Source organism: Eumetopias jubatus, unplaced genomic scaffold (genome assembly GCF_037043125.1).
Source record: "Eumetopias jubatus isolate StellerSeaLion01/CBP00866 unplaced genomic scaffold, mEumJub1_p1.0 scaffold_13, whole genome shotgun sequence".
NCBI lineage: Eukaryota > Metazoa > Chordata > Mammalia > Carnivora > Otariidae > Eumetopias > Eumetopias jubatus.
Window position 1 is genome coordinate 98,771,315 of NW_028274819.1, and position 16,327 is coordinate 98,787,641.

Here is a 16,327-nt window from a genome sequence, read left to right on the forward strand (position 1 = left end):
TTCAAGTCTCCGTCACCGGGGCCCCCAGTCGGTGTGAGAGCACAGCCGTCCATTTTCTCCTCAGGCAGGCTCCCCGGCCCACATTCCTCCGGCCGCGAAGCCGGTGAAGCCGTGACAGCGCGGCGGCGCCGGCAGCGGCGGAGCTCCCGCCATCTTGCGTGGAGGAGGAGCCGCGGCCGCCGCCATGCGGACAGGCAGGGGGAGGGGGAGAGGAGGGGGAGGGGGCGGCGGGCGAGCGGGGGAGGGGCAGAGCAGCCGAGTTAGCTCAGCCCGGGCGGCGACTCCGGCGGCGCCATGAGAGCGGGCAGCGGCGGAGGTAGGGCCGGGCGGCCGGGAGAGCCGGCGGGCGCGGGCGGCCCTGCGGTGCGGCCCCCGGAGCGGGGCGGGGGCGGGAGGAGGAGGCAGAAGCGAGGGGCCGGGTGGGGGCGGGTGGAGGTTTCCGAGGAGGAAGGAGCCGCCGCCATTTTGGGAGCTTCGAGTCAACAATAAAGGACCGAGGGTGCCGAGCGGGAGTGGCCTCGGTGGTAGGACTCGGGCCCCAGCTGCGGGGAGTGGGGTGAGGTGGTGGGGTCGAGGTCAGCGGTGCGGTCGGGGCCGCGGGAAGCCCCTCGGCCAGCGGGTGGGGGGGGGCGCTTTGAGGCGGAGGCCTGAGGCCTGGCCGGGCCCCTGGGAGGAAGGAGGGCGGCGGGCGGCAGCCGTGTGAGGTGGGGGCGCCTGAGAAGAGTCGAATCTGGGAATGTCGTGCGCGGAGGGGTCCGGAGAAGGAGCGGGCGAAGTACTCAGAGGAGCTTAGTGGAAGACGAGGGGATGTGGGACCACAGAGGCGGCAAGGACTTAGGGGGATGGTGGAGGTTATAGGGTACGAGGCGGCCCTATAGGGGGCGGCAGGGATTTGCAGTGTCGGAGGGCTCGTTTTGGAAGAGGACCCGCTGCTGCTTGCTTGGAATAAGGCCTCGTAGGTCGGTAACAAGAGGGTGATTCTGGAGCCCCCGAGTCGTGAAGGAAAAGTGGGGGCTTTCTGACTTAAGGGTTTCTCTTTGGGGCCTTATAGGGGGAGTCCCTATTGTTTCCTGCCCGCGGAGTTGGTTCCCTGCTCTTGTGGCGCAGCTGCGATTATAGGGCACCATCCCTTTTGTTTATGGTCACAGGGGGCTGACTAGAAGTGGGTGGGTGGGGGGGTGCGTTTTGGGGGAGCAAGAAATTATTGCCCCAGAGTTACGGGGCTCAAATCATTGGCTTGTTTCTTTACCTCATCGCTCACTCCCTTTTCTCTACCACAGTCCCTTTTTCCCTTCAGAATAAAACAGTCCCTCCAACTTGCAGACCAAGCTTAAGAGAAACTGCGCTGCATTTGCAAACAAAAGCTCTTGTCTGACATGACGATAGTGTTTTGGGTGTGAAACTGTCACTTGCTAACTACAATCTGGGAAGTGCTGTAATTAACTCCGCAAGGGGCTCCTCCCAACTAGTCTACGTTTCGTTAGTATTTTTGAAAATGTAGAATGTAACTTGCAAGTCTAAATTGGGAAGGGGTAGGAGGAATATTTCCTTCTCTGAGACATAAAGCTGCAGTGCAGGTTTCGGTTCAAGTAAGAAGGGAGTAATAGACACATTTGGGATCTAGGGAGATAGGAAGTCTTATATTAAGAGCTCAAGGGACAATAATGATATCTTTTAATCTTTAGAGGTTACCCTCTTCATCCTTAGTGGTTGGCAACAAACAAGTCTTGTGTGAACTCCGTGATATTGTTGATCATAATATAAACCTGTCAATACAGGAAACCATTTACCACCTTGAACTAAAATTAGGTGGCTGTTAACCACGGTCTGCGTAAGACATCATATTCTAAGAGACTTAGAAATAATACAGCTTTGTGTATGTGATAATTAGGATTTGCTTCTGAGCAACTTTATTTTCAGTTTTTAAAAAAGACATAACCAGTTGTCTTTTAGAAAAGATTTATTGCTTTGGAATCCTTGGTGTTTGGCAAAAAGAGAAAAAAATCACCATTAATAAACTAGTGTATTTTTTGGTAAGAAATATAAAGGAGTTGAAAAAGAACAAACCCAGCAGAGGAATAGGAGTCCCTTATTTTCTGGCCTTTGTAAATTGTTTTTATTTACTGCATTTCAAAATAATTCGATTTTGGGAATAATTGAAAATGGCAGAGATTGGCCAATTCTTTTTTAAAACAACTATTAGTACTCTGGGTTTTTTGGAAAGTTTGGTTAAAGTTACTAGTGTCTTTTAGTCTTTCACAGATTTTTAAACAGGCAATTTCCTTTTTGTGTCTCTATAGATATTTTTAATAACAGCAAATATTTTAAGTTAGGATACACTTTTTGAAAAGTTATTGAAATGTATGTAGCTAATAGTTTTTTAATATTCAGATTTTATTAAGGGAGCTGAAGATTTTCTTGACTTTCTCAAGCGAAAGATTTTGACATGTAGACATGTGTTATCTCTTAACTGCTTCAGTTGTTTTAAGGGGCAAAATTTAAGAGAGAAAATAATTTATTTTTCTTCATAAAATTGAACCTCCATGGTTGAAATTCATAAAGGCACAAATGTGGTTTTTTTCCTGAAAGCATAAAGTTAAGTCAAAAGCTCACTTAATTTCAAGAATTCTCAGTTGCTGTCAGAAATAGGAAAAAAAAAATTGTCTTGCCTTGTTCCAAGGTATGTAGATTTACATTAATAAAATTGTGTGATACTTCATTGAGTTGTAATGCAATTAAGTGTAATGAATCATTGACTTTTAGAGGTGGCAGGGACTTTTAGAGAATTCATCAGGGAGGAAACTGAAAGGAAGAGATTGCCATTTGACAGCTAATGCTAATTTAATCACAGTATCTTTCTACCTCATCTTCTCTGGGTTACTTTGAACTGACAATTTAAAATGTTTGAGATTGGTCTCAGTTGGCTTGGGGTTTTTTTTGTTTTGTTTTGTTCTTTTTGAAGCAGTTCATCTTTTTGTGTCTCTTCCTAGCCTGGCTAGGGTTTTAGTCTAAGTACATCTGTATTCTTATTTCTTAAATACAGTGATTTCCTCTAAAAGGGTTCTTTTAAAAGGGAAAGTTTTTTTTTACTCTCCTGTATTTGCTAATTAAGCTTTCTCTTTGTTTCAGATTGAAGTGAGTGAATTCAGATATATAACAACCTTGTTAGAGGGCTTTTTAAAAAATAAAAAGTTGATTCGGTGCATGAGAGCAAGTTACTGCTGCTTACCGTTCAGAGACTTACAGGTGCTTGCCTGCATTGCAATAAAGGACTCATATATTGAGCAAGACTTATATTTATCTCTTCGTTTTGGAGAGCCTAATAAACTGTTATTACAGTTTCTCTACTGACTTTCAAAAGTTTTGAAGTTTGAAAGAGACATCTTTACGATTAATACAGCATGAGCACGGCCAGAACAGAGAACCCTGTTATAATGGGTCTATCCAGTCAAAATGGTCAGCTGAGGGGCCCTGTGAAGCCCAGTGGTGGCCCCGGAGGAGGGGGCACACAGACACAGCAACAAATGAACCAGCTGAAAAATACCAACACAATCAATAACGGCACTCAGCAGCAAGCACAGAGTATGACCACCACTATTAAGTAAGTGTTAGAATAAATAATAAACACTTGGGAGACCAAGGAGATACCTTTTTGCTACTTTGTTGACTACTTTAAACCTTATTTTAACCATTTTGTTTGCAAAGAAAAGACATTGTTTTATGGTGGGTGGGTATTTGCAATTGAATAATGTATTTTTGTCATAGTTCAGGTTCATTAACAGATACAGATGATATATATTATCTTTGTATATATTACTTTTTGAAACATTTCTGGCTTTCATAATTAGCTCAGATTCATCCTTTTTTTTGGCCAGTATGGCTTTTTCTAGTGTTATAACGGTACCTTACCCTAGTTTAAATGGCAGTTAAAGCCAATTTCAGGTTTTTGAATTTAAAGACTGGCCCAGCCTTCTGAATTCAAACATACTCACTGATAGAAAATTTATCCATGACTTTTTTTCTTAATTTAAGATTATGGAACTTTAGTTTTCTACTTTAAAAATATATATATTTCTCCTTTTACACGCACACAAAATTATAAGCTGTTACATATCAGGGTTTTCAAGATTTGAAATCCTGGAAATGCATGGAACGGAATAGTCCCGAGTCCCTTTGACTCTAAAAACTTAAGAGCCTCATCTTACTACAGAATATTTTTTCTTGTAAATATGCTGTTTGTCATCTAAGTGTACACTTTAAATTATTACTGATAACTATCACTCTATGAAGATTCAGTTAATAGAAAATTAACATTGAAGATTCTTGACCCCATTTCACATTTTGACTTCATTGTTAAAATCTAGCCATAGAGATTGATTTATTCTCTTGAAATCTTCATATGAAATCTCTCATTAGAATAGTGATGCTAAGAATTCCCATTCTCTCTGGGTCACTGAACTAAAGTGTGTATTATAGTAAACCTAGGTCTTTTCCATGCCTAAAAAGCACTTCCTAAAGAAAAGTAGCACTTAAAAACTACCGGAATAACATAGACATGGTTACTTGAATGTGGTTTGCTAGTGACCTCTAAATTAATTTCTATTGGAATTGGTTTGGTCATTGTGAGAATTGGTATTAATGCGTATTCTGTTATTTTTTTGCATATTTTAAAGCTTTAATTAGTATAGAAATCAAGAATATTCTCTAAATTGTAGTTTGTCTTGACAAAATATGAGTAGGCTAGCAAAATTCAGGCTATTTTTAAACATAAAGCTGTGTTACTTCATTATTTTCTACTTAAATTCTGATTTCAGGCAATAGGATTTTGCTTTTTCTTTTTTGGTCTGCCTGGGATTAATGGGTTCTTTTTCATTCTGTGGGTTCTTTAAATCTCAGTTTTTTTTTTTTTAATCTGTCATCTCTTCCATGAAGGCTTCTAGATTGCGTCACTGTCTTCAGAACTCTTCTAATACTTAATCTCTATCACTTATTTTCTCATTTTAAATAGTTGGGGTCTTTTAACTCCTAAGGTTATAAATTCCTTGTGGTAAGATTTTCCGTTGTATTTCTGTATTTTTATTCACTTTATATTGAATTTGACAATGGCAAGCTGGCATACTAGGATATTCAACTGACATTTTTGCTCGGAAACTTTGGTGTGTTAATTATAGGCAGAGGTGAAAGGCTTTGATACCCATGGAATTGGTAGCAAATAGTTATCTGTGTTAGAGTATCTTAAATTATATGGGACCTAGCTTTAAGTAAAGTAACTGCTTCTCTTTCTAAATCGAGACTCTTTAAGATGTTTTGGGGGCTCTGATTATGTAAGAGTCGCTGTAATGAAATCAGTGAAAACTTCTATTAAAGATGACATTGACCATTTTTTTCCCATTAGATGCTTTGAGTATTATTTGAGGTTTTTACCTGACCAAAAAGAAATTTGGTTTCAGCATTCTCAGTAAAAAAAAGACAGAGATAGTCATTAACAGCTAAAACTGAGTTCTTTTTTTTTTTTAAGATTTTATTTACTTGAGGGGGGGTGGTGCTGAGGAGAGAGCCCGATGTAGGGCTCAGTCCAGGACCCTGAGACCATAACCAGAGCCAAAATCAGATGGTTGACCAGCTGAGCTACTCAGGCACCCCCTGAGTTCTTATTTTGCCAGGAACTATTCCTAGTGCTTTATGTAAATTATTTGATATAATTCTCAACCCCCTTTATGTATGAGAGAATTGGAGGCTTAGAAAAGTAACTGCTGCAAAGTCACAAAAATAATAAGTAATTAGAGCCTGACCTCAGGTCTGAAACTTTAGAGCCCTTGGTTTTAATTAGTCACCAAAAGTTAGAAACTCAGATGTTTACAGGAGACTGTGCCACATGGGAAGGTACTTGCTTTATCTAAAGGAGTCTACTGCTTGATTTAAGCTCCCGGTTATTGGGGCGCCTGGGTGGCTCAGTCGTTAAGCGTCTGCCTTCAGCTCAGGTCACGATCCCAGGGTCCTGGGAACGAGCTCTGCATCAGGCTCCCTGCTCAGCGGGAAGCCTGCTTCTCCCTCTCCCACTGCCCCTGCTTGTGTTCCTGCTCTCGCTATCTCTCTCTGTCACATAAATAAATTAAAATCTTTTTAAAAAAAAAAAGCTCCCAGTTACAAACTGTTGATATGCAGAAGTTTGGAACTTGCTAAAGCTTCCTTTTTTTTTTTTTTTTTTTTTATTTCCAAGAAAAGCCAGAATCTGGACTTTTATATGAAATCTCCTCATTTTTAACTGTTGGCAACTAATTTAAATTAAAACACACTAATGTCAAACAAAACACAGGGGTTACCAGTTTGGACAACAGTTGCACTGTATACTACACTGCTTCTCTTAAGAGGATGGATGCGTTATTCCCTTCTATTCTTGATTTTTTTTTTTAATCCTCTAGATTGTTCTTTTGTGAGAATAGTTTTTCTAATGCTGTTTATTTCTGTTAACTATATTCCAAAGTATATGGCAATATATTAAACTTGCTGTGCTTTTTAGAACTTAATTGTAATTGTGGTGAATCATCTTTGTATTATTAGAATAGCGATGCTAAGAATTCTCATGCTTCAATTTTACTATATTCTCTGTAGACCTGGTGATGACTGGAAAAAGACTTTAAAACTCCCTCCAAAGGATCTAAGAATCAAAACTTCGGTAAGTTGATTGTAAAATTCAAGGGGCAAAATGGTGTGGAAACTCCAAAAGTGAAGTAGTTACTTAATAACAGGCACTGTGTGTTTAACTCTTCTGTTGAAGTGGTTGACATTGTATGGATCATATATGATGAACTGCCAAAATTTTTCACTGTTTGGAGTATTATATTAATACAGTAACGTGTGTCTGTATTTTAAATACTGTATTTATATATCTGTATATTTTATCTAACTTTGTTGGAGTATTTTCATTGTTTGCAAAGCATTTTCTCAAAATTCTCTTATGCTTCCAGCAATTACAGTAAGATTCAGGTTAGGTATTATCCTTGTTTTGTGGATGAGGACAAGGAAGTTGAGAAATTCGTTCTCTTAGCCCAGTGTTCCCAACTAGGGGTGATTTTTGTCCCTTAGTGGGCATTTAGCAGTAGCTAGAGACATTTTTGATTATCACAGCTTGTTAAACTCCATGAGGGGGATGCTACAGGATGGCCCCTTACCACAGAGAATTTTCTGGCCTAGTGTCAGTAGTGCTAAGTCTGAGAAATCACAATTATTTACTATAGGATATTTGCAGGCAATGAGTGGTGGAGCTGCAGTTTGACTTCACATCTTGTGATTTGTAATTCACAGCATGATGCTTTACATAGAAATAACAGTATTCAACCAGTCTTCAGGAGAATATGACCACAGGGTGGCCTTTCCCTAAAACATTTTTTAAGTGGGTCTGTGTGTGTTAAAGAGTGGTTATTCCTTAGGAATACTTGAAATATAGACCAAGACAGAGAACTCATTTGCATATATTTATATTTTAAATGGGGTAGAGGAAGAATTAAGTCTCAAACTTTCTTAAGCATAGTAACTACGAAAGGAACACAGTTGTACTTTATTATTTTGTTGTCTTATTTGCTTTGTTTGACTAGGATGTGACCTCCACAAAAGGAAATGAGTTTGAAGATTATTGTTTGAAACGGGAGTTACTGATGGGAATTTTTGAAATGGGCTGGGAAAAACCATCTCCTATTCAGGTATGTTTTCCCTTTTCATCCACATGTGATGTTATGAGTTAAACATTCCATACTTTTTGATCTGTGTGAATGATATAATTAGCATTTTTCTCGTGTATACAAGTGCACATACACACTTTCTCTGAACCATTTAAAGATAAGTCACAAAATCATGGCCCATTACTTCTAAATATTTCAGTGTGTATTTCCTAAGAAACAGGACTTTTTCTTTTTGAGTAAGCTCTGTGCCCAACGTGGGGCTTGAACTCACGACCCTGAGATCAAGAGTTGTATGCTGTACCAACTGAGCCAGCCAGGCGCCCCTGGGGATGTTTTCTTGTGTAACCATAGTACAGTTATCTTTGGTCAATTTAACATTAATACAGTATTTTTGTCTTTTCTGTCATTTGTATTCTAATTTTTAAATGACCCCAAAATGTCCTTTAGAACATTATTTTTTTCTTTTCTGTACAGGATGCCTCCTTAGATCAGGTATTGCGTTAGTTAGTTAGGTCTCTCTCAAGTAAATAAAATCTTTAGAAGAAAAAAAAATAGAGCCCTTTTTTTCCTAATAGAATATTCCTCATTTTGGGTTTGTGTCATGTCTCCATGCGATTAGCCTCAAGCTGTGCATTCTTAGCCAAACTGCTGTAGAAGTTACGTTATGGCCATCTCAAGCCACCACATTTGGAGGTATACACAGTGTCCATCTATTTCTCATTGGTGAATTTAATTTTGATTATCATCTCAAGGTGGTATCTGATTTTTCTACTGTATAATTGCTTTTCTCCCCCTTCCCTTGAAACTAATAAGCAGTCTGTGGGAAGCACTTTTAAGACCATGCAGGTATCTTACTCTTCCATCAAAATTTCTCCCTAGTCTTAGCATCCATTGGTGATTCTTGCATGATTTGATCTTTACTCTGATAGATTATGATGCATTTCCAATGCTAGCACTCCTTCCACATTTGGCCTTGTAAAGAAGAGCCTTCCCTGGGGCACCTGGGTGGCTCAGTTGGTTAAGTGACTGCCTTCAGCTCAGGTCATGATCCTGGAGTGCCAGGATCGAGTCCCACATTGGGCTCCCTGCTCAGCGGGAAGTCTGCTTCTCCTTCTGACCCTCGCCCCTCTTGTGCTTTCTCTCTCTCAAATAAAGAAATAAGGTCTTAAATTTAAAAAAAAAAAGCCTTCCCTATCCTTTCATGTATTTGTATATTATCAGTGTGGACTCACAAATCCCCCCCCCAATGGTATTTTTATGGTCAAATTGTCCCATTTTTGGCCATTGTGAGTTCCTTCAGGCTGGTCCCTGTGTTTTTATAATGTACACGCACCTGCTTTTTTTCTGATAGACTATTTTTTTAGAGCAATATTAAGTTCACAGCAGTTGTAGAGATTTCCCATAAACCCTGGTCCCCACTCATGGATAACCTTCTCCATTATCAACATCCCTCACAAGAATGGTGCATTTATTACAACTAAGGAACCTCTATTAACATCATCCAGAGTTTGTTATTTATATTAAGGCCCACTTTTGGCGTTGTACATTCTGTGGGTTTGAACAAATATGACATGTACTCATCATTGTGGTATAGACAGAATCGTTTCACTGCCCTAAAAACCCTCTGTGCTCTGCCTATTCACTCCTCACCTCCCCCACCCCCTTTATTTTTCTTGAGTACTTCCTTTTTTTGGTATATCATGATGCTGAGCTTATCTATACCTATCTTGTCCTAGCCTTGGAATCAGCCGTTTCTCCGAGGAGCCCTGCTTAGTGGGATAGTAGTATTAGAAACTTAAATCTGCATAGTGCATACACTCTTTGCTCTTCGGCCCTTTCGGTGAAAAGAAAAGGAAATATATGTATGTAGACATATGTATATGTATCTACATACACGTAGACATAAACACACATTAATTAAAACTGTTAAACCGAAGCTGTAGTAAGAACAAACCCTGTGACATCATTGAGTATTTTTTCATTGAGCAAACATGTACTGAGTAACCTAGAAAATGTTAGAGACTGGAGATGTTTTTATGAACAAGACAGGGTTCCTGCCCTCACAGTAGGTGGATAAGACAGCTAATCGTACAGATAATTTCAGTGTGCCCCTTTGTAGTTGAAATTGCATATATATGTAGCCATTAGAAGAAGTGATTCATATTCCAAGCAGAGAACACTGGGGTAGTGGTTGCCTAGGGGTTTTCACCTTTGTTTGCCTTTGTGGACAAATTAAAGAAGTTTATTATGGCTGAGAAAGTATCGAGATAAGGTTATACATCACCAGATAGGCAATTTGAGTGCATATATTGAAAACATTTTGTAATTTACTTTTCTGTAATGTAGTTCATGTTAATCCATTTTATTTACAGGGATGAAAAGTTTCATGAGAGCCTTCTACTGTAGGGACTATATCACTCAACTTTGTATCTCCAGTACTTAGCAAGGTGGATGGCAGGAAATGGGCCCTCAGATGTTCAGTGGTATTTAGAATGCTTTGGTGAAATTATGGTTGACATGTCTGCAGGTTAACTTGGTCTATAGAACTATTGAAGAACTAGTCTTGCAGTCAGACTGCCCACGTTGAATCCCAGCTCCACTCCTTTATAAGTTGATTATTTGAGTTATCTCTCTAAGCCTCAGTTTCCTGGCCTATAAAATTGATATAATAGTATATATCATAGAGGAGTTGTGAAGATTAAGTGAGGTAATTCATTTTAGTATGCTTGGTATAGTGCCTAGTAGATGATAAATGCTCTATAATAGTTATGGGTTATTACTCCATATGGTAGTTTTATCAAAAAAGGCGATGGTGAGGCAAGAAGGAATAAATGCCCCTGCTTTCCCCAAAAAAAAAGAAAAAAAAAGATTGGTTCACTTAGCAAACTTAATTCATTTTCTTTTTTTAAGATTTTATTTGGCGGGGGTGAGGGGCAGAGGGAGAAAGAGAAACCCAACCAGACTCTGCGCTGAGCACAGAGCCCAACGTGGGGCTTGATCCCATGACCCCAAGATCACGACCCAAGCCGAAACCAAGTTGGATGCTCAACCGACTGTGTCACCCAGGTGCCCCTAGCTGACTTAATTCTTTTTTCTTTTTCTTTTTTTTTTTTTTAAGATTTTACTTATTTATTCATGAGAGACAGAGAGAGCGAGAGGGAGGCAGAGGGAGAAGCAGGCTCCCAAGGAGCAGGGAGCCCGATGCGGGACTCGATCCGAGGACCCTGGGATCATGACCTGAGCCGAAGGCAGACGCTTAACCATCTGAGCCACCCAGGCGCCCATGTATTAAAATTTTAAAATTGACTTTGTTATTTGCACTTTCAGTATTAGTATAACATATAGGCAGTTATCTTTCCAGCCACTTTACCAGTCTCATATTTAGCTTTTTCAGTAAAGTAGAAATAAGTAATCTCCCTCATGGGGTTTTTGTGAGGAGTAAATGTAACATGTAAACAAAATGTTTTGAAATAGCAAAGCAGTGTGCGAACATAAAGTATTATTTTAGGTATTTAAGACCACCATTCACATTGTCTTTTTCTTCCTTTTGTTTTGCCCAAAATCTGGGAAAAACACAAGATGTTCCTTAGAATTATTCAGTGTAATAAACTGTAAATATTAGGATTTTAGAACCAAAAAGAAACGAAATCCTATAGTAAAATCTAACCTCATGACTGGCCGCCTTCTGTTCATTCTGTTCTTAACTACTTTCCTTGTTTTCCTGTTGTTTTTAAGGTATTATCTTCCATAGTTCTTAGTTTACAGTTCTACCCAGGCATTTTTTTTCCCAAATACAGAAGCCTTCTTGATCAGATGGGTGTCCTCTGCATTTGAGTCTTTTTTAGGAGATGGTGAAATTTTATTGGCTGTAAGATTATTGGACAATGAGGCACTTAAAATTATATCCTCCAAAAAGAATATTTTACACTGACAGGCTGGAACCAGATATACTACAGCTTGCCCCCACACATCTTTCTTTGGTGTAGCCATCTGTGACTCTAGTTCTGGTTCTGAATGCTATGCTCCATAGCTAGCATAACTTTGCCACCCTAAAGGCATACCCTTATATGAGCGCAGACTTCTTTGGCCTAAGAACCTGTTTTATTCTGCTTAACATTATGAAACCTTACAGAGTTGGCCCTTGAACAACAAGGGTTTGAACTGCAGATTTTTTCTATGGTATGTAAATGTATCTTCCTTATAACTTTCTTAATATTTTTTTCTCTAACTTCACTTATTTACATATATAAAATGTGTTATTTTGTATGTTAATTTACATTAATGTAAATATATGACTATTTATGTTACCAGTAAGGCTTCCAGTCAGCAGTAGGCTATTAGTAGTTAAGTTTTAGAGGAGTCAAAAGTTATATGTGGATTCTCGATTGTGTGGGGTGTCAGTGCCCCTAACCCCCACATTCAGGGCTCAACTGTATTAATTTTGCAGTGATTGACAACTCTTACTGCTTCCAGACCCTAGGCGCAACTTTTGAAGACTTTGTAGATAAGATAATGATGAAATGGCAGGTAGTCCATTATTGAGGGAAACATGGGAGTTCGTATTGTTGGCAACAAAATTTCACATCATGGTCAAGAATCTCAACTACTTTGAGAAATTATTTTGTCAACCAGGTTTAATAAGAATTAATAGTTTATTGTTGATAGGAATTACAGCATTCTTAATCCTTTGTAAATCATTTCTCTGGCTAACATGGATTTCTTATTATAGGAATTGTTTTCCTAAGTTTGCAAAAAAAAAAAAGTCTTTAAATGCATTTCCTCATTAGTTATTGTGGTAAAATTGGGGTGTGTTCCTTAAGTTAGAGATATTTTTGAAATTAATTATCTTCCATATCCTTTTTTCTGGGCAGCAGTAGATAGATACCTGTGACAACCATTGCTATCTCCTCCACCATACTCATACTATTTTTTCCCCCTGAAATTAAGATTCGTAAGGTCACTTGGCCCGAGGAGGTAAAAAGAAACTACTGCCCTAAATGGGGACCCCTGGGTGGCTCAGTCATTAAGTGTCTGCCTTCAGCTCGGGTCATGGTCCCGGGGTCCTAGGATCGAGCCCTGCACTGGGCTCCCTGCTCCGTGGGAAGCCTGCTTCTCCCCCTCCCACTCCCCCTGCTTGTGTTCCCTCTCTCTCTGTCAAATAAATCTTGAAAAAAAAAAAAACAAAAACAGCTAATGGGGCAATTTTCAGCTTTTTTAGGTACCACACTTCTGTCAGATGCTTCTCAGTACTAAGAAATTGGAAGGTATACTGTGCTTTCGTTGTAAGCAACAAACCAACTTGGGCTAACTTTGGCAAAGGGAAATTTATTGAATGTCAGAGGAGTTCACAAGAGTGAGAAAAGTCACACTTGGAATTGACCAAGGACTGAGGCAGCTCTGAAGGGCTTTCTAGGAAGCTACAGATTGTTACAGGATGTACTATAACAACTTAAATTCTTAGAAGGGAGCATGGAGCTGGCCTGGCTTCAGTTGAAGTCTCCCATTTAGCTGGGGAGGTTGCCTAGACTATCCAGTGGGTGGGGGACATGTAATTCTTCAGAAGAAAGTTAGGGTGCTATTAGGAAAGGGAAAATGGATCCTAGGGTAGCCAAAACACAACAAATACTTAGTGGGTCATTTCCACCTTACAGTGGAACATGGCCTTGGAGAGGTAAGGTGGCGGAATCAGACCTCAGGATTGTGGTGGGGTTGTCATGGGTTTGGTAACTTGACTAAGATAAAAATCACATATCACACAATTTACACATTTAAAGTGGCTCAGTCGTTAAGCGTCTGCCTTAGGCTCGGGTCATGATCCCAGGGTCCTGGGATCGAGCCCCACATCGGGCTCTCTGCTCAGCGGGAAGCCTGCCTCTCCCTCTCCCACTCCCCCTGCTTGTGTTCCCTCTCTCTCTGTGTCTCTCTCTGTCAAATAAAGTCTTTAAAAAAATAAAAATAAAAAAAGTATACAATTAAGTGGTTTTTAGTATATTCACAGTTGTGCAAATCAATTTTAGAACACTTTCACTAAAAAGAAACTGCTTTAGCAGTCTCCCCCCTCATTTTCCCCTAGCCCTAACCAACCACTAAGCTACTTTCTGTCTCTATGGATATGCCTTTTCTGGACATTTCATATAAATGGAGTCATATGTGGTTTTTTTGTGAGTGACTTCTTTGACTTAGCATTTTTTAGGGTTCATCCATGTTGTAGCATGTATTAGTACTTCTTGTCTTTGTATTGCTGAATAATAATTCCATTGTATGGCTATACTACATTTGGTTTATCAGTTGATAGGGTTGTTTCTACTGCTAGCTGTTTTGAATAGTGCTATGAACATTCACATACAAGTTTTTGTGTGGGAATGTTTTTATTATAAAACAAAAATACCTAACTTGAAAGGATATAAATAACAAAGTATCTGAATCAGCACACAGTTTTTAGTTTTTAGCTTCCTACCTTCTTTCTTTTCTCCCTGGTAGCTCCCATGATTTCCTCTTGGGTTTCACAGTTGTCTGAGCCTGACTTGAATTCTCTTTCATCATATTACATAATCTTCCTAGCAAACAGTGGTAAGAGACAGTGTGGATGTGTTGAATTCCCTGACTGCTCACCATATGGGGCAAAATATCAGTGTATCTTAACTTAGAGACTAGCTTACTTACTTTTTTTTTTTAAAGAAACCTTATCTTTAAACAGTTTCTATAGAGCATAAACCCTATCAGAGAGTGCAAGGGAATAGAAATTAGTGGTCTTAATCTAAGTTAGAAGGTGAACCCAAAATGGGAATTAGGATACCCTTAAGCTAGTTCTAACCTGCCTCACTTCATTCACAAGTTTTTTTTTCTTTTTTTTTTTTAAGATTTTATTTATTTGAGAGAGAGAATGAGAGAGAGAGAAAGCACATGGCGGGGGAGGGTCAGAGGGAGAAGCAGACTCCCTGCTGAGCAGGGAGCCCGATGCGGGACTCGATCCCGGGACTCCAGGATCATGACCTGAGCCGAAGGCAGTCGCTTAACCAACTGAGCCACCCAGGCGCCCAAAAGTTTTATTCTTTTAAAGAACCTGACTTGAGAAGTCATTGGGAGGCCCTTGGAGACCACCTAGCCTTTTATTCTGCTATAGAACTGAGTAGTGTGCAAGTAGCCTATTTAAAAACCATGGAAGAAAATGAACCCATGGGGGTAATAAGCCCCCAGAGCAACTGTAGATTAACAGAGTTGACTCAAAGTAGGAAGGAAGAGATTAAGACCCAAAGGGGCAAAGCCAAGGATTTTTTCGTTTGGCCTGCTTTATTATAATCAGACTGTTTAATGCTGGTTATAGGAACAGAAGGTAACAAGAGTATTGTCATTGGACCATTTTTACAATTCTGGGAGCTGTGTTTCTTTTTCTGATCATATGGAACCCTTCTGACCCCTGTGATGGGTTCTAGGTAGGATGAGTATTATGGTGGAAAATGCAAGTCATGATGCTTATTAGATGTTGCTGTAATAACGATTTTAAAGTGTTAGAGATAGTTCTTTTGGTCATTAGCTTAAGTATAGAAATGATGTTACAGTGATTATGAATCTCATTCCTAATTTACTTTCATAATTCTTTGGTTTTAGAAATTAAAATTAAAAATTCTAGTTTTAGAAATGGAAATGTTCTTATTCCTCCCTCTTTATACCTCTTCTGCCTATATATGTGTATGTGTATATGTGTATTTAATTAACAGTGATTTGGGAGAATCCTTTGCTATTGTTTAGGTAGCTTGTCCTAGTAGGAAATATTACCTTTGCAAAACACACGTGACAAAGAAAGCTAAATGTGAAAATGAAAAGTCACGCTCTGATGTGACCGTGGATTAAGATAACTGGAATAGAATTGAGCCTCCAATTGAGGACATTTCAGGACAGAGAAGTTGGATGTGAGCCATTGACATTGTGAGCTTATATGATACAATAAATCAGATAGGACCTGAAGTTAAACTTTTCCAGTTGATTCCTATTTTTTGCGAGGATGAGTTGTCAAAGCTGCAGTTTTTCATTGTGGTTAAATTGGCTTACTTGTCTCAAAACGTACAGTCTTCCTTTGTATTGTTCGTGCCATTTTTTTCTCCCACTTTTTCATTATGAAATGTCCTTCACTTTTTTTTCCTGTTTATTCAAATCCTATTTGTGTTAGCCCAGGTTCCTCTTCTTTGTTTTCTTTGCTGTACGTGCCCAGCTTCCTTAGACCTACACATTCTCACACATACAAATCCATATAGTTTTTATTACATTGGGATACAGTTTAATAATACACTATGAGCAGTTTCATAAATACTGGTTGATAATGATGGTGATGTTGACTGATGATTTACTTGGTCTCTGCCTAGTCTTATAAAATGCAAATGTGGGACACTTGAAAGCTGTACCAAAGAGGTATACCTCCAGTATATTTTAGAGAATAATTTGCTTATGTACTGTTTTTATTCACAAGTAATTTGCATCTTCTTGTCTCTTAGGAGGAGAGCATTCCCATTGCTTTATCTGGTAGGGATATCTTAGCTAGAGCAAAAAATGGAACAGGCAAGAGCGGTGCCTACCTCATTCCCTTACTTGAACGGCTAGACCTGAAGAAGGACAATATACAAGGTTAGTTTGTTTAAACTAAAAATGGCTGT

The 16,327-nt window shown here is 39.4% G+C and overlaps 1 protein-coding gene across 2 annotated transcripts in view; it reads left to right on the forward strand.

Annotated features, from left to right (window-relative positions):
- Nucleotides 1–238: 238 nt before the first annotated feature.
- Nucleotides 239–16,327, forward strand: part of DDX6 (DEAD-box helicase 6) — a 33,421-nt gene continuing 17,332 nt past the window's right edge. Inside the window, exons 1-5 of one of the 2 annotated variants that reach the window (XM_028105771.2) lie at nucleotides 239–316; nucleotides 3,130–3,601; nucleotides 6,613–6,676; nucleotides 7,596–7,700; nucleotides 16,169–16,298. In XM_028105771.2, coding sequence (XP_027961572.1) covers nucleotides 3,402–3,601; nucleotides 6,613–6,676; nucleotides 7,596–7,700; nucleotides 16,169–16,298 — 499 coding nt within the window. In that variant the 5' untranslated portion in view covers nucleotides 239–316; nucleotides 3,130–3,401. Of the gene's footprint in view, nucleotides 317–435; nucleotides 525–3,129; nucleotides 3,602–6,612; nucleotides 6,677–7,595; nucleotides 7,701–16,168; nucleotides 16,299–16,327 lie in introns of those variants that run through there. The other variant, XM_028105772.2, reaches the window with a different exon arrangement.